The sequence below is a fragment of the Oryx dammah genome, unplaced genomic scaffold, assembly GCF_014754425.2.
Source record: "Oryx dammah isolate SB20612 unplaced genomic scaffold, SCBI_Odam_1.1 HiC_scaffold_23, whole genome shotgun sequence".
Lineage (NCBI taxonomy): Eukaryota > Metazoa > Chordata > Mammalia > Artiodactyla > Bovidae > Oryx > Oryx dammah.
In genome coordinates, this window is record NW_024070207.1 from 123,976,827 (window position 1) to 124,004,047 (window position 27,221).

Consider the following 27,221-nt stretch of genomic DNA (forward strand, 5'->3'; position numbering starts at 1 on the left):
GAAACTCTAATCATATTTTTAGGGAGGTAATACTCTATCATCCTGTTCATTAAAAATGCTTCCACAGATAAACAAGGTCCTACTGTAGAGCACAGAGAAGTATATTCAATATATTGTGATAAACTATAATGGAAAAGAATATGAAAAAGAATGAATGTATATCTATGTATAACTGAATCACTTTGCTGTATAGGAGAAACTAACACAAGATGGTAAATCAACTATACTTCAATAAAAAGTTGAAATTTAAAACAATTTTAATTTTTAAAAAGCTTAGGCAGATACCAGATATCGAAGTTTAAAAAAATAAAAGCTTCCATAAAACACACATAACTAACAAGAAAGGTTAAAAAGGAAAACTAGAAGCAACTATAGTGGTGGTCAGTACAAAGCTGTTGTGGTTAAAAAAAAAAAGTAAAAACTATTTAGAAGAAAAAGTAGATTATTTTGTGACAAATTATAGCTTATAAGGGCTTCCAAGGTTGCATCAGTAGTAAAAAAAAAAAAAAAAAAAAAAAGAAAAGAAAAAAAAAGAAAGAAAGAAAGAAAAGAAAACCTGCCACCTCAATGCAGGAGACATAAGAGACACTGGTTCAATCCCTGGGTCAGAAGATCCCCTGGAGGAGGGCTAGGCAACCCACTCCAGTATTCTTGACTGGAGAATCCCAAGGACTGAGGAGCCTGGCAGGCTACAGTCCGTGGGGTCACAAAGAGTTGGACACAACTGAAGGACTTAGCATGCATATAGCTTATAAGACATGGAGAAATTCCTCTGCACGTATGTTTTCATCCCCAGCAGAAAGAAGCAGATGACACCACTGTTCCCCATGGCCTTTCCCATCATTAACAGCACTCTCAGGAAGAATCTCTTCAGGGACAAAGAGCTCACCCAACAGATCAGACACGTTTCTTGGTGCTCAGTTCTGGACAGAGAGCTCTTGTAAGCAAGCCTCTTCCATACGCTGGAGAATCATCATCAAATCATCCCCCAGGAAAAAAAAAAAAAAAAAAAAAGAGAGTTCCCTTAACTCTGGCCTGTGATTCTAACTTTCCATCCCTTTAATCATCTTTGTGGCTTCCCATGGAGTCCTCTCTGGGTCTGTCCTCACTTAATTGCAGAATTCAAGACTAGAAGAGCCTGAGCCTGCTGAATGCAGCAAGAGCCGCATCATTGCAAAGAGTGCCAAGAAGTAAAGTCCCATGTCCCAGGACCTTGCACAGGGCCATATACTGCCTCGTGTGTATGTGATGGTGAAGGGGGCCACATGTACTAGCTGCTCTCCAATAAAGACAGCAGCTATGGTTTGGCATACCAGAGATGGACTGGATATACAACATTTCCAGCTTCATAGGAGCAACTTATATACTATTTTAAACATGATACATAAGGAAAAAAAATTGTTCTTTGTCTCATCTACTGGGCTTCCTTGGTGCCTCAGTGATAAAGAACCCACCTGTCAATGAAGAGGCATAAGAGACTTGGGTTTGATCCCTGGGTCGAAAATATCCCCTGGAGAAGGGCAGGGTGCTCACTCCAGTATTCATGCCTGCAGAATTCCACGGACAGAAGAGCCTTGCAGGCTACTGTCCATGGGGTCGCAAAGAGTCCGTCCATGGGATTTTCCAGGCAAGAATTCTGGAGTGGGGTGCCCTTTCCTACTCCAGGCCATCTTCCCGACCCAGGGATTGAACCTGCATCTCCTGAATTGGCAGGCAGATTCTTTACCACTGAGGCACCTGGGAAGCCCCTACTAGCTCAATGCTCAGGTCCTTTTTCTATATCCACAAAAGGGCATCTCATGCCACAAACACTCCACCAGGGTACTGGACTCTTCTGGAAGGAAAACAGCTTTTCTGACTGCTCACACCCAAAGACACCTTACCTTCCCAGAAACCATGCAAATAGCAGCTTTTACACTATTTTCCATCTGATGGAAAGCATATAGGTACTATTTACACTGTGTGCTGCCTCTCCAAACACTTCAAACATAGCTTCTAGGAGAGCACTCAGTTGGCAAGCTGAAATTTCTTCTCGAACTGGTTGATGACAATTACTGCTTCCCAGTTGATTACAGTAATGGGTTTCAGCAAAATTAGTAAGCTGTGTCTTAGCAGGTGTGCCTGCAGCTACACAATAGGTAATGGATTCTGTGACATTTATTACTTGAGTTTTAAAATTTCAACCTTTGCTTAAAAGATTTTAGGGATTGAATAAATTTTTTTAAAGGCTGCTGATTACATTAATTTAAAGAAACCCAACCTACTATACAACTTTTTTAAAATTTCATTATTTATAAGGCTATAGTCATGTTTAAAGGCACCTACCTATTAAGTTACAGGACCTATAATAAAGAGAAAGCAAATGTGCTTTTGTGTCTAAAACATAAAAATCAATTGTTGCTTTGGAAAGAGGTAAATATGTTTCAGGAACATGCTAAAATTAGACACTATAGCCTGCTTAAACTTATTTTTATAAAGCCTTTGATGAAGATACTTTAAAAATATTTTAAAAGCTACTTAACATTGTGAAAAGGTTCTAGAAATTCAAATAGAGAGCCTGAGAAATAGTTAACAAAGGGCAGGGATAAGCAAAGGTATTTTCCCAGTGAGGCGCTCTGCCATCGCACCTGGAAAAGTCCCTGAGGCAAACTTCATAAACGTTCTGGAAGTTCAATTATCAAGGGCACACAGGAATTAGGCCATGGGCCCCTAGCATACTGCGAGACAGAGGGACATGCTGAGCGGGAGAGCATTAGTGTTGACCTCGCACCAAGGATGCGTTCTGTGGCTCCTTGCCCTGGCTGCATAAGGAGGTCTGGCAGCACCACCGCGGGGACAAGGGGAACGCTTCTCCCTGCCAGGGCCTTCACAGACTCACACCTAGGCCTGTCTTTGTAATCCTTCTGCCTCTTGCTCCCCTTTCAAGGTGCCCCATCCATAGGTCAACAGGGGACCTCAGGCTTGAGCCGCCCATCTCTGGGACATAACAAACAGCTGGGCACCATTTCCTCTCTCCTCTCACAAGTGAATAGCCTGCCCCTTGGCACAGCTCGCCCAGTTAGCCTGTGAGGAGGAAAACCATCCCACAGTACTGACTTGACCCACGTGGAACCCACGTGACTTGACCTGCTGGAACCAGATATGACGTCATGAAGTGACAGCAAGAGCTTGAGCCCAAGGGAGGTTTCTGAGGCAAAGAACTCAGCATCTAGGTCAGTGAGCCCCCGGAAGTCCATAGGCACTGGCCCATTCACAAAAACCTCACCAGGGAGGAGGAGATGGGGTTTCACTGTTTCGTTGAATGGGAACTAGATGAGGGATTGTGTCTTGCTAGGTGCCCTTCCCAGGAAGGGGGATGCCATGATCACACTCCTTACTGGCCACTGATGTCAGCCACCCTACTCCATTGGCCTCCAGCAAGAGTTTGAATAAATTCAGGTCAAAGTTACAGGTGCACAGCCCTCAAGCGTCATAGTAAAGCTGCTCATTGATCACTCCATTCAGAGCATGCACTCCTAATATACAGTGATGAGATATTGTTATTTTATGATCTTTTCATTAAAAGTTTGATTGAAAAAAAGAGGGAGCTTGGGAGAAATGCAGGGTCTCAGGTGGCGCTAGTGGTAAAGAACCCACCTGCCAATGCAGGAGATGTAAGAGACGTGGGTTCGATCCCTGAGTTGGGAAGATCCCCTGGAGAAGGGAAAGGCTACCCACTCCAGTATTCTGGCCTGGAGAATCCCTGGACAGAGGAACCTGGAAAGCTACAGTCAATGGGGTCGCAAAGAGTCAGACACAACCAAAGCGACTTAGCAGGCAGGTACCACCCCAGACCTCCTGCAGTCTGGCCAGATCCCCAGGTGAAACGAACAAGCCCTCAGCTCGGCCTGAAGCCCTCTGACCCTCATCCACCCTCTCCAACCTCTTGGAGAATTTGGGGGCACATTTGTCCCTGGAGACTCCCTACTTTACTCACTTATGGCAAGAATCAGCTCTCTCCTCTGGGCAAAGCCGATGAGGCGCTCTGAGTCCCTGGAGACGACCACGGGGAAGCCGTTGTAGTCAGTCTCCTTGATGAGTGTCTCCACGTCCTCGACAGTCATGCTGTCCTGGGTAAGCACGGACAGGGGCGGCTCCCCCCGCCGCGGCCGCATGACATCAGTGGCCAGTGTGCGGTGGGTGAACTCGTCCTTCACGTCCAAGAATGGGTACCCGTTCAAGTGGATGTGGGCCTCGTAGATGCCTTCCTTCCCGAAGGCATCGGCCACCCACTTGCTGGTCACGGCCGCTGCCATCAGGGGCACAATGTACTCGAGGCCTCCCGTCAATTCAAACATGATGACCACCAATGACACCGTCATCCTGGTAACACCACCTGCAACACAAGAGAGGAAGGGAATCGCAGGACTCCACTCCACACCTGCAGAAGGACACGAACTGTGGAGACTGACAAGCCGGCTCCATCCTCCTGGCCCTTGTTCTATAGGAATGGTCCTACACGGTGCCCATGCTTGGACCTTGGTAAACACAGCCTCGCATCAGCACCATAAGTCACATCTGTCTGGGTCTCCTCCTGTGAATGACAGTGAGCTGTCTATTCACCCAGGACTACACCCTCTGCCTGCAATGTGGAAGACCTGGATTCGATCCCTTGGTTGGGAAGATCCCCTGGAGAAGAAAATGGCAGCCCACTCCAGTACTCTTGCCTGGAAAATCCCATGGATGGAGGAGCCTGGTGGGCTACAGTCCACGGGGTCGCAAAGAGTCGGACATGCCTGAGAGACTTCACTTTCACACCCTTAGCATTTTGGTGAGTGGATCCTATATGGGCTCTGCAGGTTTCTGTCTCAGTACATGTGGCTCTTTTCTCGAACCCCTCAAGCTGGAAATGGTAGAGATTTCTAAGGGCTATAGACAGCCATGTCCCAAATGGCTCAGTGGTAAAGAAGCCACCTGCCAATACAGGGGATGTGGGTTCAATCCCTTGGTCAGGAAGATGGCCTGGAGTAGGAAAGGGCACCCCACTCCAGAACTCTTGCCTGGAAAATCCCATGGACGGAGGAGCCTGGCGGGCTAGAGTCCATGGGGTCCCAAAGAGTCAAGCACAACTGAGCAGTTAAATGATGACAAACAACAGACAGGAGATGCCCCCATCCTTGTGTCCCTTGGTATTCAAAGGAAGAATCCAAACTAACTCCCGATCTTGCAGTGAGGAACAGTTGGAGCTGGGTCATTCTTCCTTCACTGGGGTGGGGGTGGGGGAGGGCTGTCCTATAGATTCTAGGATATTGAGCAGCCCCCTGCTGCCTACGCACTATTTTAGATGGTACAGTGGCAAGATAGCAGAGATCCCATCAGCCTGGGTCCCTGGATGACTAAGCAAAGAAAAGCCCTGCTACTCACATCTCTCTCACACACACAAACCCACGCCCACACACACACCCACACCCACACGGTACCTAGGCAAGCTGCAGCCCCCACCATGGCATAGAGCCCTGGGGTGACACAGTCTGCACCGGGCCTGCACCAGTTCCTGAAGATGATCCAGTCATGGTGATGGTAAGCCAGCTGCTCCACACCAATTCCCACCATCCTGCCTGCCATGGCCCCCACAGCCATGCTGGGGATGAAGAGGCCGGACGGGATCTGCAGGGAGCGCAGGAGAAAGATGCATGAGGGAAGGGGTCCCCATTCCCGCCGCCACACCCCCAAGGAAACTTGGCCTCCCTCAACAAGCTGGTATCTTCCTTCAGTCTTCAAAGGCGGGGCAACGCTTCAAAATATGGGTCCACTGGGAAACCATGGACCAGTGATCTACTGTGACTTGGAGAGAATGCAATTTTACACTTTCATTTCCTTGCCTTCAAAAGCTGGCGTGGTTTGCCTGCTGTGGATTAAAGGATGATAAGCCCCACTGCAAATAACATTCAAAGTGCGCATCTGTCACTTGAGATACTCACCACTCTCTCTCCCCTCGCCTATCATTCAGATCAGCTTTTAAGATTAAATGTCACGCCACCGCATGACAATGGAAACGCAAGGCCTTTAACTGTGCACAGGTCAGATAAAGAAGCTAAAAACATCAGTGGACCTGCCTTGCATCTTCCAAAAACCTTGTCATGAACTTACTGCCCTCTTGAAAATACAGTGGCCAAACACCTGTCAGAAAGACTATATAAACTGAAAGGCCTCAGTAATAGCACATTTTGTATTTTGCTGTGTGAGAATACATGTTCATCTCTCTAGTCATCGGACACGTGGCACAGAAAAGACTTAACTCTGTTCACAGAGACTGCACATGGCTGCCGATTGTGACCAGAAGCTGCATTTATGAACCGCAACCCCTTCCTGGCCAATTGTCATGAATCTGAGGATGGAAGTGGGTCTTTAACCAAATTCAAGTTAAGTTTGGATCCTCCGGTGTAATTTCAAGAGTGTGTGACATTCCTGAGGAAATTATTCCTTGAACATCTCTTATCCCCACCCCGCTTCATCTAATTCCCTGTGACTTCAAAGCAGACTTCTCCCAGCAGGCACCAGAATGAAAATAAATCCCTCTGCATCACAGTCACCTGTTTAATAACGCCTATTCTTCCTTGTTCTCAAAGAAAAAATTCAGGTTTGTGTTTGACCACTGTACCCAAGTACACAGCTTCTCAAGACTTTTTTTAAAAAGAAACAATTCATAGAAATACCACAAAAACAACTGTGGTAGAACACAATTGGATTCTGGAAGGTTCCCAGTGTTCTGCTCCTGGTCTGAGGTGCTGGTCACACAAGTGTATTTTGTGAATATTCACCAAGCTGTACACATCTCCATATGAATGATATACTCTGAGCCTTAGGTTCTTCACTTATAAAATGGGGTTAAAAATCTCTACTCCAAAAAAAAAAAAAAACCTCTACTCCGCAGGCTTAATGTTTATCAAAAGTGTTGTTTTTTGTTGGTTGAAAGAATGTCAAGTGGCTGGCACCTGAGACCATTCAGCAAAACTCAGCTCCCTCTTTCTCCTGGCATGATTGGATTCTGGGGTCCCATCTTCAGGAGAACAGGGTTGCCCACCACCCCTGGCACCTTTCCTCCCCTTCACTGACCTTCATGCCAAAGGTGAATATGGTAATGATGATCTTGAAGATCAGCGCCAGGGCCAGCTGCCAGATGGCCGTGTAAACCCCAACCCCGGCTGGCCGGTCGGGGATGTCATCCACAGGCCGCGTCATGTTGGGGTCGTTGATGTAGTCACACAGCTGGGAGGACTCAAGGGCCCCGCAATCATTGAAGAGCTCGGAAATGAGCTCACTTGTGCTGCGGCGTGTGTAGGGGTTGGGGTAGGCAACAATGGCGGTGATGGCAGTCACCGCGATGACCTCCAACACTGGGTACTTCCCCAGCTTGGTGGTCTTGCGCCTCCGGCACCAGGCGATGTTGCAGCGGATGAAGAGGGTCCCCCACAAGCCCCCGAAGACCCCAAGCAGGATGAAGGGGAAGAGCTCAGCCATGTACCAGGGCGTGTGATACTCCACGTAGAAGAGGACAAGGCGGCTGTTCCCAAATGGATTGATGGATCGCAGCGTGAAGGCTGCCACCAGGGCCGCAAAAAAGGACCGCCACAGGGTCTTTAACGGAAAGTAGTAGCTGACCTGCAACCAACGAGTGAAAAGTAAGAGGCTGATAGACAAAAGAGCTGCCCCAGGGCCCCAGACCCACTGATTAGCAGCCCCCTGCAGGCATTTGCCATGAAAGTCACGCTCAAATCAAAGATGGGAGGAACTTACTTCCTCAATCAGTGGTGTAAATAAGGCCCAAACACACGAACAAAGATATTTTAAAGGACTCTGTCTAAAATTGGAACAGAAACCATTTAAGGTGCATTTGAGCTATTTTATAAGAGAAATGTGAACACTGTATCATAATTATGTTTATGGCAGAGAAAGCCTCCTAAAAGAAAATCAATCTCTGATTTGATTCTCCAGACAACAGAGCCTGGGTTGAAACTCCTGGCTCAGCAGATGTATCTGGAGGGTGCATGAGTTAAGAATGGTTTTTACACTTTTAAATGGTTCAGGGAGAAAAAGAATCTATATATATGTAACTGAGCAGACATTAACACAACATTGTAAATCAACTATACTTTTTGGGGAGAAAAGAATATTTTGAGACGTGAAATATTCAAAAGGAGGACAATATCTGGTGACAGTGATAGAAAATTCACTTCAACATTCATAAGGAAGGTCTCTTTGGAAGACAGCCAGGCAGTGCACATGCACGTGGCCTGCTGCACCCTCCAAGCTACAAGGGCCGAGATCAGTGACTGGGACCGGGCGCCGAGACACGCAAAGCCTCAAGTATTTACTGTCTGGCTCTTGACATACAACATGGGCCAAGCACTGGACTAGATCCATTCCGGTGGCAAAAAAATAAAAATTGTTTATTCATTACATTGCTTATGGAAGAGACAGGAGACCAAATCTCCACCCCGCCCCCTCAAAATCACACTGGCAATTTTTAAAACAAGACTTAAAAAAAAAAGTATTTCACAGAGAATACTGTGGCTCCTTCATGAGTTGTAGGAATCTCTCAATCCTCCTTTGGATCCAGTCCTCAAGAGGGTTGAAGAAGAACACCTCCTGCCTTGCTGACAGCCCCCCATGTGTTTCTCCCCGCAATATGTTCCTCAGTGCTCAGAACCATGGGGCCCCTCCACTGCCCACGCTCACCTCTTCCAGACTGAAAAGCACACCCCCAATCGGGGCACCAAAGGCCACAGAGACCCCGGCAGCGGCTGCGGCTGACAGCACCTGTGAGGCAAAGAGCTCCCGTCAGTTCCAGGTCTTTCGGGAAAGTCAGCAGGTGCAGGTAAGCCTGGAGAGGGCAGGGCTTCACCCTGCGCATGCTCACCTCACGCCTTTTGCCCTCGTTCTTGCTGTACTTGGAGAAAAGGCTGCTGAAGAAGTTGCCGCAGCAACAGGCCACGTGCACCAGCGGCCCTTCCTTGCCCAGGCTCAGGCCTGAGGACACCACCAGCACCAGTGTGACAGTCTTGATCAGCAGGGTCCACTTGCCCAAGTAGCCCCTGATGATGAAGCCACTCAAGATGGTCTTTATCTGAAACACAGGACGGAGAAGGTGGGGGAGTGAGCCGCCTCAGTGCCTCTGCCAGGAAAATAACACCTGCCTCCTCTGAGAAGCATCTTTCAAGCTGAGATTCACTAAATTGTATGGAACAGAGGCTGCTTTCATTGATAATTTTTAGCTATAATTTGATATTATAATTTATATTAATGCATACTTTTATACATTAATGGAACCCTCGAGACAATTCACTGCATAGTAAATCTTAATAATTTCAGAGTAATGAGATCATTCAAGGAATGAATAAGTAATTATCAGTCTAATTTTATGTATAGCATGTTATCCTATGCAGGTTACCCTCTGTTGTGTTAAAGATACATGTATCTATTAACAGATTAATCATTTTAATCAAACAATCACAAATCATTAAATGATTGATGAACACATTGTCAATAATGGAGCAAATAGAAATCCTGATGCATGTATCTATTGATTTTAACTGTTAATTTTTGACTGCTGAAAGATGGCCAATATAGAGACATCTCGCTAGCTTTGTTGCAAAGCAAATATAATAAAATATCAATGGAACTTTAGATAAGGGTTGGCTAACTATGGCCAGTGGGCCAAATCCAGACCACAGCCTATTTTCCTATGACCCACAAGCTAAGATGTTTAAAACCTAAGCTTTTAATCATTTTAAATGTAATATGAAAACAAGGTAAAAGAAGAGGGCAGCAGAGGACGTGATGGTTAGATGACATCACTGATTCAATGGACATGAATCTGAGTAAACTCTGGGAGACAGTAAAGAACAGGGAAGCCTGGCGTGCTGCAGTCCATGGGATCGCAGAGTCAAACATGACTTAGCTGTTAGTGAGAACAGTTCCTCAATTTTGCCTCTTGACTCACAAAGCCTGGGCTTCCCAGGTAGCGCTAGTGGTAAAGAATCTGCCTGCAATTTAGGAGATGTTCGTTCGATCCCTGGGTGGAGAAGATCCCCTGGAGGAGGAAATGGCAACCCACTCCAGTATTCTTGCCTGAAAAATCCCATGGACAGAGGAGCCTGCCAGGCTACAGTCCATGGAGTCACAAAGAGTCGGATATGACGGAACATACATGCATGCACTGGATACAGAAGCATCACCAACGGATAAATAACATTTTATCTTCAACCTCTCCCACAATTGGCTGAAATGAAGTGAATGTTTACTGCCTAGCTAGCAATTTACAAGCCTGTAATCAGAGATTCATTAGACACAGAGTGAGCCAGCCAATGAAATTTGTGGTCAGTATCCATTTTCCCATTGTATAATGCATAATGGGACAGTCTCAGCTCTTGTCACCGTCAGGATGTTTATATAACATCAAAGTGCCTCCTAGTGAGCATTGCTCTGCCAAGAAATCAGTTTCTTGAATAGCTATCCCAGTCCTTCTTGAGCTTGGTGCTCAACAGCATCCTCTGGGGACTTAGAAACCAAGGAGGACTAGTTAATCCCCTCCCCTGGAAATCTGATGTAATTGATCTGAGGTGTATCATGGGCACAGGGGGTTTACAGACTCCACAGTTCAGTTCAGTCGCTCAGTCGTGTCCGACTCTTTGTGACCCCATAAATTGCAGCACGCCAGGCCTCCCTGTCCATCACCAACTCCCAGAGTCCACCCAAACCCATTCTAAAAGGCAGTCCAGGTAGAGAGGCACTGTTCCCATCCTGAGAAGAGCAATACAAGTATTCCTAATTTCTCACTATTTAAGGGCAGTCCTGAAATACTCTTTGGCTTTTCATCAGCTGTAATGCTAATACTGGAAATTTTACAATGGGTTTGAATGGACCATTTTCATCTCAGGAATTACTGACAGAGATCTGTTTTTCTTAATTCAAAGAGAAAGACCAACAGTGAGCAAGCATGTGGACATCTGTTTGAAAGAAATCACCAAGCTCCTTCCTAGAAAACACAGGGAGGTCTTCCAGCTCTCTAATCAGATAAACTAGCCTTTAACTAAAGGCACACAAACTAGCAGTGGTTAAACTGGTCTTTAACTAGTGGTAGCGGGCTTATTTGAGCTTGTGCTCTGGGGAGCCCATATCCCTTTATTTAAGGGATGTTTTATTATGCCTGCCACAATCCTGCCCTTTTGTATTGCCTAGAATAAAATTATCTATAATTTTTTGTCAGTTAATGTGGATTTGGACCCAAGGGTACACTTGAAGAGCATGATACCATTTAGAAAATTACAAGCATCTAAATTACCTGAGCCATTGCCAGCCATGACATGTGGTGAGCTGAACAATGTGAGAGGTATTTCATAATTCTTGAAAGTGACTGAATAAAATTGTCATGATAAAATTAGGGATTAAAGAAGGCAAATTTGTTCCCAGCAGATGCCAAAATCTAATCACTCGCTTTAATTTGAATTAATAGAGACTGAATCAAGCAGGGCTTTAAGGCAATGTATTGCAGAACATTTGTGACTTGATGATGGTAACTTTCAAACCTCTGTGCTGTGTGCTGTGCTTAGTCGCTCAGTCGTGTCTGACTCTGGGACTCCATGGACTGTAGCCTGCCAGGCTCCTCTGTCCATGGGATTCTCCAAGCAAGAATATTGGAGTGGGTTACCATTTCTTCCTCCAGGAAATCTTCCTGACCCAGGGGTCAGGACCTGCATCTCCTGCATTGCAAGGCGGATTCTTAACCACTGACCACTGCATCCCAGATCACCTCCTATGATGGGAAATATATTTTCTAAAAAGCTCATTTAGTGTCTTTGCCAAAATGAAGATCAGCTCGGTATCTCAAACTGAGTGGAGTTGGTTGCGTAGTTAGTTGGGTTTTGACTGGAAGGATGTTATTTGTACCCATGAATGATTTCTTTGCATTTACTTTTTACTCTCCTCCTTTCCTCCAAGAACTGGGGTAAATGTTAGGAATTTCTAGCTCTACTATAATAACAATGAAAATTTGCTACTACTGAGTCATAATAACTAAACTTCAATTATAAAATCTCCATTGGGTTCCTAACAATTGAAAAGATTATTGTGAACTCTTTTATAAATAGAGACATGAACCTGTTACATACTATATACAGCTGAAAGCATATTCATGTACCTACTATCATGTCAGTTCAGTTGCTCAGTCGTGTCCAAATCTTTGTGACCCCATGAATTGCAGCACGCCAGGCCTCCCTGTCCATCACCAACTCCCGGAGTTCACTCAGACTCACATCCATCGAGTCAGTGATGCCATCCAGCCATCTCATCCTCGGTCGTCCCCTTCTCCTCCTGCCCCCAATCCCTCCCAGCATCAAAGTCTTTTCCAATGAGTCAACTGTTCGCATGAGGTGGCCAAAGTACTGGAGTTTCAGCTTCAGCATCATTCCCTCCAAGGATATCCCAGGGCTGATCTCCTTCAGAATGGACTGGTTGGCTCTCCTTGCAGTCCAAGGGACTCTCAAGAGTCTTCTCCAACACCACAGTTCAAAAGCATCAATTATTCAGCACTCAGCTTTCTTTACAGTCCAACTCTTGCATCCACATATGACCACTGGAAAAATCATAAGCCTTGACTAGATGGACCTTCGTTGGCAAAGTAATGTCTCTGCTTTTGAATATGCTATCTTAAGTTGGTCATAACTTTTCTTCCAAGGAGTAAGTGTCTTTTAATTTCATGGCTGCAGTCACCATCTGCAGTGATTTTGGAGCCCCCAAAAATAAAGTCTGACACTGTTTCCACTGTCTCCCCATCTATTTGCCATGAAGTGACAGGACCAGATGCCATGATCTTCGTTTTCTGAATGTTGAGCTTTAAGCCAACGTTTTCACTCTCTTTCACTTTCATCAAGAGGCTCTTTAGTTCCTCTTTACTTTCTGCCATAAGGGTGGTGTCATCTGCATATCTGAGGTTATTGATATTTCTCCCGGCAATCTTGATTCCAGCTTGTGCTTCTTCCAGTCCAGCGTTTCTCATGATGTACTCTGCATAGAAGTTAAATAAGCACGGTGACAACATACAGCCTTGACGTACTCCTTTTCCTATTTGGAACCAGTCTGTTGTTCCATGGCCAGTTGTAACTGTTCTTCCTGACCTGCATACAGGTTTCTCAAGAGGCAGGTCAGGTGGTCTGGTATTCCCATCTCTTTCAGAATTTTCCACAGTTTATTGTGATCAACACAGTCAAAGGCTTTGGCATAGTCAATAAAGCAGAAATCAATGTTTTTCTGGAACTCTCTTGCTTTTTCCATGATCCAGCGGATGTTGGCAATTTGACCTCTGGTTCCTCTGCCTTTTCTAAAACCAGCTTGAACATCTGGGAGTTCACGGTTCACGTATTGCTGAAGCCTGGCTTGGAGAATTTTGAGCATACCCACTCCCAAGTTTAGGACAGAAGAGCAGGAACCTGTGAACACCTTGTCTTTGCTTTCTCAGTGGACTCTTCCAATCATTTCCTTGCCTTTCCTGAGAGCTGTAGCATATCTGGTTATGACTAAACAGTATGCTTGTTTCATATAGGCTGTTTTAGAGCCTCTACAGAAATGGAACCATACTTCACATATTCTTCTCTAACTTACTTTTTCCACTTGATATCACTTTTTTGAACTTTATTCACATCAATGTGTTCCTTGCACTTTGTCACACAGGAAACAATGCTGAACTTGGTATTTGACTCATTTTGGGTTCAGCTGTCATAAATGAAGATGCCATCTGTGGATGAACACCAGGTCCACCGGACACCCTCCCAGACAGAATTCCCTGTCTATGAGCTGGACCATGCATCTCTGGTTCTTGGAAGAGGAAGATGGTATCCCCACTCGCAACACCTTTTATTGCTGCCTTCAATTTCCCACCAACTCCCCACCACCCATCTCCTTACTTTGACAGGCAGCTTGAGCCCAAAAGCACCTGTTGCTGGGTACTGGGATCAGAAACTAAGATGCCAACAATAATCTGTTTTCTTTGTCTCAATATCCAATAAAATGCAGTCAGTTCTGCCCGGACACTTGTTTGGAAAACACAAATTTGTTCCAATATGATTCATGCGTCGGGGCAGAACTTGAGCATGATGCCAATTTTGCGTCTGTTTCTGCACGATTTCCTCTGAGAGAAACACAAGGCAGAAAACTGCAGCTGCCAAACTGAGCCAACACACAAGCACACGTCTCGGACTACTCCCAGCTTGCATGCGCACTAGGGCAGTACTCATACATTCCTTAACCATTTAACATGTGTCAAACTGTGCTACTGGTTCTATGTGGTTCCCATCTTTTTTATGTGCCACCAATAAGGTTTCTGGGCACTGTGCCCCTAACTCCATCTTCCCAACAAGCTCTGTGGTTTTGGTGATGCAGTTTCACATCGCCCTATGACTTGGCATGCATATGGTACATTAGGAATTTCCCAGGTGGCTCAGTGGAGACATGAGTTCAATCCCTGGGTGAGGAAGATCCCCTGGAGAAGGAAAAGGCAAACCCACTCCAGTATTCTTGCCTGGAGAATGCCCAGGGCAGAGGAACCTGGCGGGCTACAGTTCATGGGGTCACAAAGAGTCAGACACGACTCAGCATGCACAAAGAGTGCATTACAGCAGCACTGGCTATACGGAGCAAATATGTTGGTACTGCAGCTTATTTTTTAGGTTCCTCCAGCAACGTGTTCATATAAACTATCCAAAATTCAGCATGAAATTGCCTTCTTAAAACATCTTTTCCTGGAACAAGATAATGCTGAGCTTTCCTTTCAACGATCCTTTAATTACCCCAGCCCTTCCCATGAACCGCCCAGACCAGCAGTGCTGTTGGCAGTGCTGCCAAAGACTGTGGGTCCGCTGGCGGTGCTGCCAAAGACTGTGGGTCCGCTGCCATGACCGCTCACATCTTTATAAACTCAGCATCCCCACTGTCTATGGGAGCTGCTGAAGCAACAACTTGAAGGAGAATGCAACAGCAGTGATTAGAGTGATCGTCTAAGAACTTTAAAAATGATTTCTGGCTCAAAGCTGCACTGTCTGGGTTTTTCGGGAATTGGCTCAATTATGGTCTTTCGAACCCAGCAGATCCTCCGTGGTTTGAAGTTTAGTCCCGGGCATTCTTCCTGATCAATGAGGTCACTTCCCTCATGCTCTGGTTACCAGAAAAAGCTGAAAATATTTATAAGAACTCTAAACTCACATGGGTGCATTCACAGTACATGTAGTGAACACGGAATTTACTTTTTAAAGATTGCTATTATCCTCTCACAAGCAGAGCAAAAATGTGGCAAGGGAGTTTAATCAATAAACTTTCTGAACACCAAACTTCCACTGTTGCCCTTTTCCACATCTTCTCATTGATATCCTTGCATACGTTCATGCTCAGTTGCTCAGTTGTGTCCGACCCTTTGTGACCCCATGGGTTTCTCTGCCCTTGGGATTCTCCAGGCAAGAATACTGGAGTGGGTTGCCATGCCCTCCTCCAGGGGATCATCCAGACCCAGGGATCGAACCTGAGTCTCCTGCATTGTCAGGCAGATCCTTCATCACTGCACCAACTAGGAAGCCCTAAATGCACTTAAGGGTTACTATAGGACCACGCCTGCGTGTGTGGTTAATGAACTCCGATTCCACAGGCTTTAAAACTTCTGCCTGGTATGCAAAGACAAGAATTGAAGCATCTGAGAACAGAACATAAATCCTGAAGCCAGACAGCTGGGGTTCAACTCCCAGCTGACCAGCTTAGTGACACTGGGCAAGTTACTTAACCTCTCTGTACTTCACTTTCCCCAACCATCAAATGAAGAATAAGAGTACCGACCTCATAGGCTCTCTGTGAGAGCAAATGAGTGAACAGATGTCCAATGCTGGGAACCATGCTTAGCACCTAAGTGCCACATAAGTGCTTGCTCTTCTAATAATTGGCACAAAAAGCCAGTCCCCACTCACCTCGGGTATACCAGAGCCACAGGCATATGGTGCAAATACTCGTACCAGGGAGACAGCCAGAAATGCAAACAGCAATGCCCACAGGATGTACATTAGGTAATTCAGAATGTAAGCACTGGCACCCTAGACAACACACAGAACAAGAAAAGACACGTGAGCCAGTGCACACGCCTACCCCTCTAGAATGAGAGAGGACCCTCTGACCTGACTGGGCAGCTTCTCGCCTGGTCCTGTGTCAACAAAGAGGCAGGTTAGTTTTATCAGCTGTTGCTATTGCTACAACGGTTCACACAGACACAGCACCAGCTGCTTTTCCAGGAGCTGTGTACACACATCTTCCACCAGGTGACACCTCAGCAGTCCTGGAAACTGTGAATGAGGCTGGGTTTGAATCACTCTGTGCGCTTGAGTTAATAAAAGGCATGTAACAGAAAATTCTGCCTTTGAACCCCCAGAAAGTTTGTTTGGTCTTGTCTGCGGTGGATCAGCCTCTTTGCTTTGGTGAAGGCCAAAGCCACACTGTGATTAAAACCAAAGAGGAAGTGTGTGAATTGCCTTTTTTAAACTTTTTATTTTGTATTGAGGTATAGCCTATTAACAACGTTGTGACAGTTTCAGGTGGGCAGAGAAGGGACTCAGCCATACATATATCCATTATCCCCTAAACTCTTGTCCCGTCCAAGGGGAACTGCATTTTAGAATACTGCTACTCAGATGTGGACCCTGGACAGGCAGCATCACCTGGCGTGGACTGGAAATGCAGTCTCAGGCCCTGCTCCAATATTCCAAATAATCTGATGTGTGGGGAACACCTTCCGAACCAACAACACAGACTGAGGTCTTTGAGGCTGAGGACCTGGTGTGCTGGGCAGAGACTACGATTCTCTAGGCCTCAGCTTCTTGCCACCATCTGGATCTGTCACATGATGAGCAGGAAAAGCCAGAGTGCCTCTAAGCCAGGCCACTGACACGGCCACACGTGTGCCTGTAAAACACAAAAACACGCTCCAGGAGATAGCTCTAGCCTTAACAACCAGAGATATTCATTCACACCTGATGTGGTGAGAAATCAGGAATACATTTCACCTGGATAAAAATGAACTTTTCTGTGACTAAAAATAACATCTCACCTTGGATTCATAAATCTTGGAGATGGTCGGGAAGCTGGATGGCCATGGTTCCCCCCAAAAGTGGGAGAGAAGAAACCAAACATGGCGGCCAGCCAATTCAGCCTGCCTACCTCCATCCATCCAAGTGAGAATCTATTTTTGGAAGTGATGGAGAGCACTGAGGATGTGTGAAATTTCAAGAGCCCATCAACTTCAGAGATTTGACAGAATTCATTTTCAACTCCACTGAGAAAGGTTGAGCAAAATGGCAAAGTGCATTCCAGAAGTCTTCAACAGAGGTAAATCAACTGGACAAAGGAGAATGCAGGAGCGAGGAGGAGAATATGTATCTTCCAAGAGCAGTTATTTGGTGAACGGTCCTCACAGTACCCTAACGTGAATCCTGGCAACCTAGCTCCCTATCACCTGGGTTTCTGATCTGTCGATGACCCTTAGTCATTGTGGTAACCACTGAACTCAGTTAAAAATTAACTCTTCCTAAACAAAGATTTGTGTGGATCTGAAAGTCAGAGTGCCATGAAGGCTAGCGCCTGGTCTGTGCTTCACTGCTACAGCCCCTAGGCTGGGATATTCCCATTGCAGAAGGCCCACAAACATCCTCTCTGATGTGTTCCTAAGATGCACTGGAAGATGATAACTGTCTCCACAGGGAGACAGCACTTCTCATTTGCTAGGAGGGCTACGATCCAAACCAGGTTAACAACTGGAGTCGGTGAGGATGTGGGAAAGCTGGAACCCACATACGCTGCTGCTGGAACGTAAAAAGGTGCAGCCACTTTGGAAGACTGGCAGCTCCTCCAAAGGTTAAATATAGGGTTGCCATGTGACCCAGGAATTCCCCTCTAGGTATGGACCCCAAAGCAATGAAAACATATGTCCACACAAAAACCTGTAGATAAGCTTTCAAAGCAAAGTCATTCATAAAAGCACAAAAGTGGAAGCAACATGTGTTCCTCAGCTGTTGAGTGGAGAAATGACATGTGCTGTATGCAGACAATGGCATGTTATTTGGCCATGAAAAAGAATGAAGTCCCAATTTACAGTATGACACAAATGAACCTGGAAAACATTATGCTAAGTGAATGAAGCCAGGCACAAATGTCCATGGATTGTATACTCCATTTACAAGAAATGTCCAGAATAGGCAAATCTGCAGAGATAGAAAACAGATTAGTGACAGGTACAAGGTTTCTTTGGGGGTGATAAAAATGTTCTAAAATTAGATCAGGGTGATGGTGGCACAAATGTGTGAATATTCTAAAAGAATATTAGCATATTCGTGTTGATGAATATTAATTCATTGATTACACAGATTAATGTATCCCCATAGAATATCCTCTGGAATACGAATTACATTCACTAAAGCCATTTTTCTAAAACAATATCTTTTCTCCTTAGTTAGAAGTAATAAAAATTAACCCTATTTCTTTAGCATGATCAAAAGACCAATCTCAGTAAGAAAAATAAAACCAAATACCAGGTTTTAAAAACTACAGACGTTGTACACATGAAATAGTGGGGAAGGACTTTCCAATTGAAGTTTGAACCCTAGAGCTAGAAAAAAAAGCCGAGTGGGAAATGGTACTCATATTAGCCACAGATGAAGGTCAGAGCAGAAGGTGAGTGCATGGACATTCCCCAACACCAGCCAGGGAGCTCCCAGCCAGGACACACCCACGCACTCACCTCTGACTGATTCACCAGCAGCTCCGACCACTTCTGCCACAGGGGACACTTGTCCCTGTCCTCAAACGTGGTCTCATTGGAAGTCCAGCAGCACTGCTCGTGGCTATACCAGAAGGCGGACAGACAGATGCCCTCTTTCAGGTCGGTCATCCAGTCGACAGCAAGATCGATGACCCCGGCCAGAGTGCCTGGAAGAAGCAGCAAAAGCCACTGAGATGGAAGCCAGCTGGACCTGGGCAGCATGGAAGGCAGGCAGAGATGCCCACACCCTGGGCTGCCATATGCCCCAGAAGCCTCCTTCAGCAGTCTTGAGGTCACCTGAGCATGTGGCAGGGCCCATGGTGTGGCAAAGGTGGCACCCAGCCCACTGAGACACAAAGGCCAACAATATACAGTCCTCGGGGGGCTTCGATCACACAGGAGGGAGAGACCTGCCGGGTAGAGTTCACTGCAACCCCCTGGGGCTTTCAGAACCCAGCCCTTCTAAGTTTTAGAACTAGGGTACCAACACCCAATAAAAGACGGAACCCCCTCAGCGACTTCCAGGGCAGGATGCTGGAATCACAAACTTATCTCTCCAGAAAAGACAATTCAGACAAAATGGAGAGAAATCAACTATGACAGCCTCATCATTTCAATCAAGTTTTATATCCAAGTGGAACCCAACTTGAAAAATGTCACTTATTAGAATCTTCTAAATGTTTACATTTTGGTTGAAGGACTGAGGAGCGATATAAGTAAATAACTACTCTAAAGGCCAATAGAAGTGGGATAAAATAGAGTGTGCAGTGGGTCACAAAAGGCCATCTTACTAGAGTAATCCATTCCAGTCCTTTGCGAAGGCAGAGAATACTCTCAAGCTACCAAAGTTTTCAAACTTTTACTAGCCTTTACTACAATATTATTTCCCTGCCAGCATCAATACCAAAGGCAGCCATACACCAACAAAAGGCCCCCTGGCCCTGCCACTCTCCTGTTGCATCAGCAGTCACCCACTGTTCTTTCCAGTACTGCCCAAATCCTCAGCAGCACACAGGCTCTATCCTCAGTCTCCGAGTTTCTCTCCAGGCTCCTCTCTCTCCACCACTAACCCCACACGCTGCCCACGCCATGCTCCTGAGCACACCAGGCCCTCCTCTCTGCACTTCCTCAGACAGTGCTGCCCTCCCAAAATTGGGCAAGCTCCTATTTATCTTCCAGATCCTGGCATTTTCATCACCTCCTTCAGGAAGCCCTCTCTGATTTCCTAAGTCTGGGCTAAGTATATTTCCCAGGCATCCTGCCATCCCCATACTTATTACATCCTGATATGACTATATTTATGTATGTGTGTGTATACATACACACACACACACACTCTGACTAGTCTATAAATGGGGCAGGGAGAGAGTCTCTTGTCTGGTTCATGTGTCACCGTGGGAATCAGGCCAGGCATCCAGACCCTGTGTCCCCTTTAAGTGGGCAAGGGCCTCCAGCCTTGTCCACTGTTGTATGCATGTCAGATGTACAGCTGGAACTATATATATCAGGTTGAATGAATGAGAGCAGCAAATGAATGAAAATCAGAAAACTCAGGTCCGTCCATTCCCTCAAGGGCTACTTACTGAGCACCTACTTACTATGGAAGTAAGCACCACACCCTGGGGTACAGCACTGAACAAAGCAAACTCAGGTCCCTGACCTCACGGAATCATACCTCATGCAGGGAGAAAGACATTAGACTAAATAAGTAAGTAAGGGGGCTTCCCTTGTAGCTCAGTTGGTAAAGAATCTGCCTGCAGTGCAGGAGACCCAGGTTCGATTCCTGGGTTGGGAAGATTCCCTGGAGAAGAAAATGACAACCCACTCCAGTATTCTTGCCTGGAAAATCCCATGGATAGAGAAGCCTGGAGGGCTACAGTCCGTGGGGTTGCAAGAGTTGGACATGACTTAGCTACTAAACCACCAAGTGAGGGGCTCTGACAACAGGTGTAAGTGAGGAAAAAAGAATACAGTGTGCTCCAGGGGTGGCCACCCCCCACAGTGGTGCTGGAGAACAGGTCCTCAAAAAAGGCAAACCAAGAGTCGCCATCTGACCAAGGAATTCTACTCCTCGGTGTCTGCCAATGAGAAATGAAAACACATGTCCTCACAAAGATGTGGGCACAGATGTTCACAGCAGCATATTCACAAAAGCCAAAAAGTGGAAACAACTCATATGCCTGTCAACTGCTGAATGGAAGAACCAAATGTGGTCCACCTAGGATGTTAATAAAAAGGAATGAAGTACGGACACATGCAACAGTGTGGATGAGCCTTGGCAACATTATGCTTAAATGAAGCAAGTCAGAAAGGATCACATATTATATGATTCCATTTTATGAAATGTCCAGAATAGGCAAATCTACAAAGAGAGAAAGTAGATCAGCGGCTGTCTAAGACTAAAAAGAGGCTGAGGGCACTGCGGCTGATAGCTAAAGGGTAGGGAGGTTCTTTGGGAGCTGGTGAAAATGTTCTAAAATCGACCTTGGTGTTGGCTACAAAACTCTGTGAATACACTAAAAACCACTTTAACAGGGTGAATTGTATGGCACGTGAGTTACAGCTCAATAAAACTTTTACATACATACACACATACTTACATAATGGTAGGCGAGGGGGATGAAGCTCCGAGAGAGAGAAAGGTACTTTTAGAAAAGGTGGCAAGAAAGATGACCTTTGAACAAAAACGTTGTATGGAACAACAGCGACCTCCAGCGGTAGCTCTGGGTTAATGCCCCTCAAAGAAGCCGCAGTTTGGGCCACTCCATCTTAGGAGTCAGAATACCCAGGCTGCCACTAAGGAGGTGACAGGCCAGGCAGTGGGACTCCTGGGTCTCACCACCATTAGAGAGCTGGGGAATGGGAAGGTGAATAGGGCAGAGTTTTCTGGATTTCCCTCCCAGTACATCCAGATCAAAAGAACACTTTAGCTACCTTCATCGTCAAGATCATCCATTTCTTGCCTCCCTCCTCTATTTATCTCCTGATGTGACCCTTTGCCAGTGGTCCTCATCCCTGGCTGCACATCAGCATCACAGGTAGAAGGGGCCTTACTCAATGCTAGGGTGTCATTTCTGGAGTACTATTTAATTGCAATTTGGGCAGTAGTAGTTTTAAATCCCCAGGTGATCCCACCTAAAAGAAGTGAGGGAAATTGGATTATCAGAGAAGCCAGGTTGTTGGTATCTGATGTGTTAAAGTCAGCCCAACTGGGCTCTTGGATCAGTTAATAAATCTAGGCCAGAAACATCTACTCGGACTCCTTCGTTTCCCACGTCCATCTCTCCTTTCCAGGAACCAAAAATAACCCTGGGTAGAGTTTTATAAATCTATTCTAAACAAAGACATCAAAATTCACAGCAAACTACTTCTCTGCCTTCCTTTAAAGGTCTTCACATTAGCAGTCAAACAAAGTGGAGGCAAAATGTATATCTATGAACTGCTACCAATATCCATGGAGAGTGGAAGGGTAGGATGGGGTGAATGGGCAGCTGCTGTGACTGGAGGGAGAGCACTGCCACTTCAGCACTCTTCTGGGCCCTTTATGACCCACCCTGGCAACCGAGCCCCTCCCACCATTGTAGATGTAACAAATGAGAGGTGGCCAGAAATCAGAGTCCTCCAATCACAAAATTTCACTCTGTGCCCCATGGGAGTGCTGTCAGACAGCAAGTAACTACACTGGATCCATATCACAGTCATTCTCTGATCAGTCCTATAACCATAACTATGATGTTACTACAGGCAGAGGGTTTTCTTAAGAAAATCTCTTTAACTTGATCAGTTTTTTTCCTCTTTGACATTAACCTTCACAGCCTCCTAAGAGTAAGGAAATTTCAGGAAACGATTTCCATGGAGGGCTGGAGTGTTTGCGATTAAAAGGGGAGGCGTCCCCTCCAGATACATGTTCATTTGCTCTGAAAACACTGATGGGTCACAAACATGGTGTTGGGATTATAAAAATGAAGAAGGGTCAGAACAACCCAAGGACTGGCGGTACCTCTCCCATGCCTCTCTCAGACCCTGCAGCGTCTCGTGTTACTGGGAGCGTCTCTCAATGTTCATCCCAGGGCCTGCCAGTGTTAGTCAAGTTCACTCTCACAGGATGTTTTAGAGAGCAAAATGTTCCCATCCTTTCTAGCCTGCTCCATAGCCAAGTCCTACAGAATGTGAAGTGTGTGCTTTTGGTCACTCAGTCACGTTCAACTTTTGTGACCCCATGGACTGTAGCCCGCCAGGCTCCTCTGTCCGTGGGATTCTCCAGGCAAGAATACTGGAGTGGGTTGCCATTCCCTTCTCCAGGGGATCTTCCTGATCTAGGGATCGAACCCGTGTGTCTTGCACTGGCCAGTAGATTCTCTACCGCTGAGCTACCAGGGAAGCACAGCTCTCTTGGTACTGCTCTCCAATGACTGTACCTAGTCCACTCATGCCTTGGGGTCTCCTTGCTTCACTGATGATAGATTGGTAAGTCATGTATTTTGCTCTACGATATTTCAAGCCACAAACTCCTGGCATGAAGTACAAGAGAAACAGCACGTACCTGCCAGCAGGCCGATGAGCAGCATGACTGCCCATCCCGACCAGGCATCCAGCAAACTCTTGATGAACTCCCATATGGACTCCTTGCTTTTGCTGGTTATCTAGAAATAAAAAGACATCAGAGCTGATGTGGATACACGTTCCAATTCAAGCTTCCTTTTCTGCAACTGTTTCCTCAGGAAACAGGGTGACTGAGAAAACAAATGTAATTAAGCAACTAGATGGCCACTTAGGTGATTCTTTCAGTTACTGAGCATGATGGTCAAATGGGCTTTCTCGTTCACAGAGCTATGAAGATGACGATCTCCAAAGAATCAGAATCCCCAAAAAAATCACTTAAAAAAACCTTACTAAGCATGACTGGATCCCTGATTATTCCAAAGTCATTCTGAAGGGAGACATCACTTTGGTGTCAGCATTTTCAATACGAATCACTATTTCAGCTTATATTGTAAGGCCTATTCACAAAAGACCCTCTTCAACAAAGATTTCATTTCCTTCTTTGGTTTTCCAGGCTACATGTTAACAGCAAGAACATCCTGGTCAAATACATTTTATTTAACTGGTACTTTGCAAGCATAAGAACACGTGTGTGTGTGTGTGTGTGTGTGTTTACAGCTATGGACTTTTGGACATCTTTTTTCTAAAGTGTTTAACTTTTTTATTGAAGTATAGTTGATTTGCAATGATGTGTTAATTTCAGGTGTACCACAAAGTGAGTCAGTTTTTTTATATATCTTCTTTTTCAGATTCTTTTCCACTATAGGTTATTACAAGATATTAAATATAGTTCCCTGCACTATACAGTACGACCTTGTTGTTATCTATTTTATATGTAGTAGTACATATCTGTCAATCCCAAACTTCTAATTTACCTCCTCCCTACTTTCCCCTATGGTAACCATAAGTTTGTTTTCTATGTCTGGGAATGTTTTTTTTTTGTAAATAAGTTCATTTGTATTAAATAAGTTTATTTGTATATTTTAGACTCCACATATAAGCGATATCATATTTGTCCTTCTCTGTCTGACTTACTTCACTTAGTATGGTAATCTCTAGTTGAATCCATGTTACTGTAAAAGGCATTATTTCATTCATTTTTTATGGCTGGATAGTACTCCACTGTATGTATATACCACACCTTCTTTATTCATTCCTCTGCTGATGGACATTTAGGTTGCTTCCATGTCTTACATGTAAACAGTTAAGAGTTTTCTCTAATATGCTCAGGAGTGGGATTGTTGAATCACAGGATAACACTATTTTTAGTTTTTAAGGAGCCTCCATCCTGTTCTCCATAGTGCTATACCAACTGACCTTTCCACCAATGGTCTAGGAAAGTTCCTTTTTCTCTGCATTTATTATTTGTAGACTCTCTCTCTCCAGCATTCACTATTTGTGGACTTTTCGATGATGGCCATTCTGACCTGTAAGAGGTGACAACTTGTTGTGGTTTTAACCAACAGCAAGAACGCTGAATGAGGCAGCAAAGACCACATTTTCCAGGCAGATGGTTAGGTCTACACACACTGTAGGAGCCCCCTTTTCCCTCCCTGTGTTAACAGAATCCTACATCCCTGAGATCATCATTCCCCTGCGCCCTTAAGAGCAAGGGCTGGCAAACATTTCCTATAAACAGACAGAAAGTCAATATTTTCAGCTTGGAAGGTCAGATGGTCTCTGTGGCAAATACTGGAGTCTGTGGTTGTCGCACAAAAAGAGCCATAAAGAGTCCGCGCAGGCGCGGCTGTGTGCCAAGGCAGTGGGACTTCTGGGAACAGGCGACGTGCTAGATTTGCCCAAGGGCCACAGTCTGCGACCCCTGTTCCAGACAGAAGGCTGCCCCCTCGCCTCCATTCCTCCAGGTCAGAGCCAATCACCTGCATCAGTGTCTGTGGGACCTCACTCCCTACACATCTCTCAGCCTCCCTTCCCTGCCACTGTGTAACGTGGTGTGACTCGGGCTCACTCTGGATATGACGGCTCATTCAGTCTCTCTGAAGCTGTTCTCGCCTTTGTGGCTGCTGCATCTCTGACCTGACTTCTCGGTGGAGGGTGCTCCATCCTCGCCACTCTCTCCCCCTTTCACTTACAGCCACTCTGCTGGTCGCCCTCCTTCACCTAAGCATCCATCCCTGGTCCCCAGCCCCTCCCACGGAACCCACTAAATCCTGGCAACACTCCTGATCTCTCCCTCTCCAGACCCAGGCCCCCTAGACCACTTCTAAAGCTTCAGCACCCACTCACACGCCAAGGACACCTCATTCTCCACCACAATCCTGACCATGCCCTTGAACGGCACAGGGATGCAGGCTGGACAAACAGCTCAAACTCACAGCAGCTGAAACACAACTCAGTGGCCTCCCCCTAAAATCTGCTGCTCTGCTTTTCTCCCATCTCATCATCCAAGGCCTCACCCCCTTCTGACCACAGCCAGGCCATCATCCTGACGCCAGTACTGCCCTCTATCCTGCCAATGGCTCCTGTGAAGGATCGTGACCCCAAGCCTCTCTTCGTTGGCACTCTTGTCAGATCTTCTTCCTTTCTCCTGAACTCATTTCCAACCTTCCTGTTTACCCCCTGGTGGAACATCTCTCTTGTGGCCATCAAAAGGAAATGTCAACTCTTCTACTCAGTCATTCCCAATGTGGCCCCATTGCCCATGCACCCAAACTCATCTCCAGTCCTCTCCTTCCTTGAATCTGCCACCAGACCTCAGAGCTCCTTAAACTGCCTAAATGTGCAGTCTTTCATGTTCCTGTGACCTAAAACAGGGCAGCTCCTGATTAGGACCCTTTCCCCTTCCTCTGCCTAGCACACTGTAGTCATCCATCAACACGCCATTGAAATGCCACCCTCACTAAAAAGTCCCTCCTTCATGGCCCCTCCTAAATGATCCCACAGCACTTGATACACAACTTTACCGGAGTCCATTAAAATGCATCTTGATGCCAGTGAGACACCAGGTGCTGTAATATGCGCTTTCATACACACATAGCCTCATTTATTGATAGGTATAATTAACTTCATCCTTGCAAATGAGAAGACAAGGTCCAGAAATAGCACCCCAAAAGTGACCCAGCCTGAAGGTGGCATGGGCAGGATGTACTCGATCTATCTGGTTCCAGAGCCCCCTCCTCGCCCTCCACACCACACCTTGGTATGACACAGCCTCCCACCCAAAGGACCTGGTACTATAAGTATCTGTTCACATCACTTCCTTCTCTTCTCTAGAACCTGCCTTAGAACATGATGCATGAATCCAAGTACTAGCTCGGTAACTATCTGCTGAAAGCATGACTAAGCCCTCTGAAGGGATTCCCCTCAATGTAGCTTTATGAACAGCACAGACCTTCCTGTGTCTGTCGGTGTCCCGTGATTTTTCCCTCAGCCAGTCGATGGTGTGGAAGTCCTCATATGTCCCCACATCAGGGAATGGCTCGTCGAGGAAATCCATCAGGTTTCCAGAACCACTGATCACTCCTGTATTGACCATGCTACTTACATCTGGAAGAGAAAGTCTGTGGTTAGAAATGAAAGCAGGGCATCTGCACAGTCCTGGAAGGACAGTCTATGTGCTCTATTTTCTGGTACCAGAAAGACTGATTTCAGCATAAGCGGTTCTGCTGTGATGAAAAGAGTCTGTCTTAGTCAGCATCGACTGCTGTAACAAAAAATACCACTGACTGGTTGGCTTATCAACAACATACATTTATTTCTCACAGTTTCAGAGGCTGGAAAGTCCAAGATCAAAGCACTAACAGATTTAGTGCCTGCTGAGAGTCCACTTCCTAGCTCATGTGGCCACCTACTCACTGTGTCTTCATGTGACGGAGGTCTCTGGGTCTCTTTCATAAGG

The 27,221-nt window shown here is 45.9% G+C and overlaps 1 protein-coding gene across 2 annotated transcripts in view; it reads right to left on the reverse strand.

The window, feature by feature from the left end:
• The window catches only part of CLCN4 (chloride voltage-gated channel 4), a 73,380-nt gene that overhangs the window by 16,592 nt on the left and 29,567 nt on the right, over positions 1 to 27,221 (reverse strand). For both annotated transcript variants that reach the window (XM_040266483.1, XM_040266484.1), the window contains exons 3-11: positions 26,715 to 26,869; positions 23,364 to 23,463; positions 18,800 to 18,987; positions 15,984 to 16,106; positions 8,900 to 9,106; positions 8,719 to 8,799; positions 7,096 to 7,641; positions 5,460 to 5,646; positions 3,977 to 4,375 (exon numbers count right to left, since the gene is read on the reverse strand). In XM_040266483.1, coding sequence (XP_040122417.1) covers positions 3,977 to 4,375; positions 5,460 to 5,646; positions 7,096 to 7,641; positions 8,719 to 8,799; positions 8,900 to 9,106; positions 15,984 to 16,106; positions 18,800 to 18,987; positions 23,364 to 23,463; positions 26,715 to 26,858 — 1,975 coding nt within the window. In that variant the 5' untranslated portion in view covers positions 26,859 to 26,869. The remainder of the gene's footprint in view (positions 1 to 3,976; positions 4,376 to 5,459; positions 5,647 to 7,095; positions 7,642 to 8,718; positions 8,800 to 8,899; positions 9,107 to 15,983; positions 16,107 to 18,799; positions 18,988 to 23,363; positions 23,464 to 26,714; positions 26,870 to 27,221) is intronic.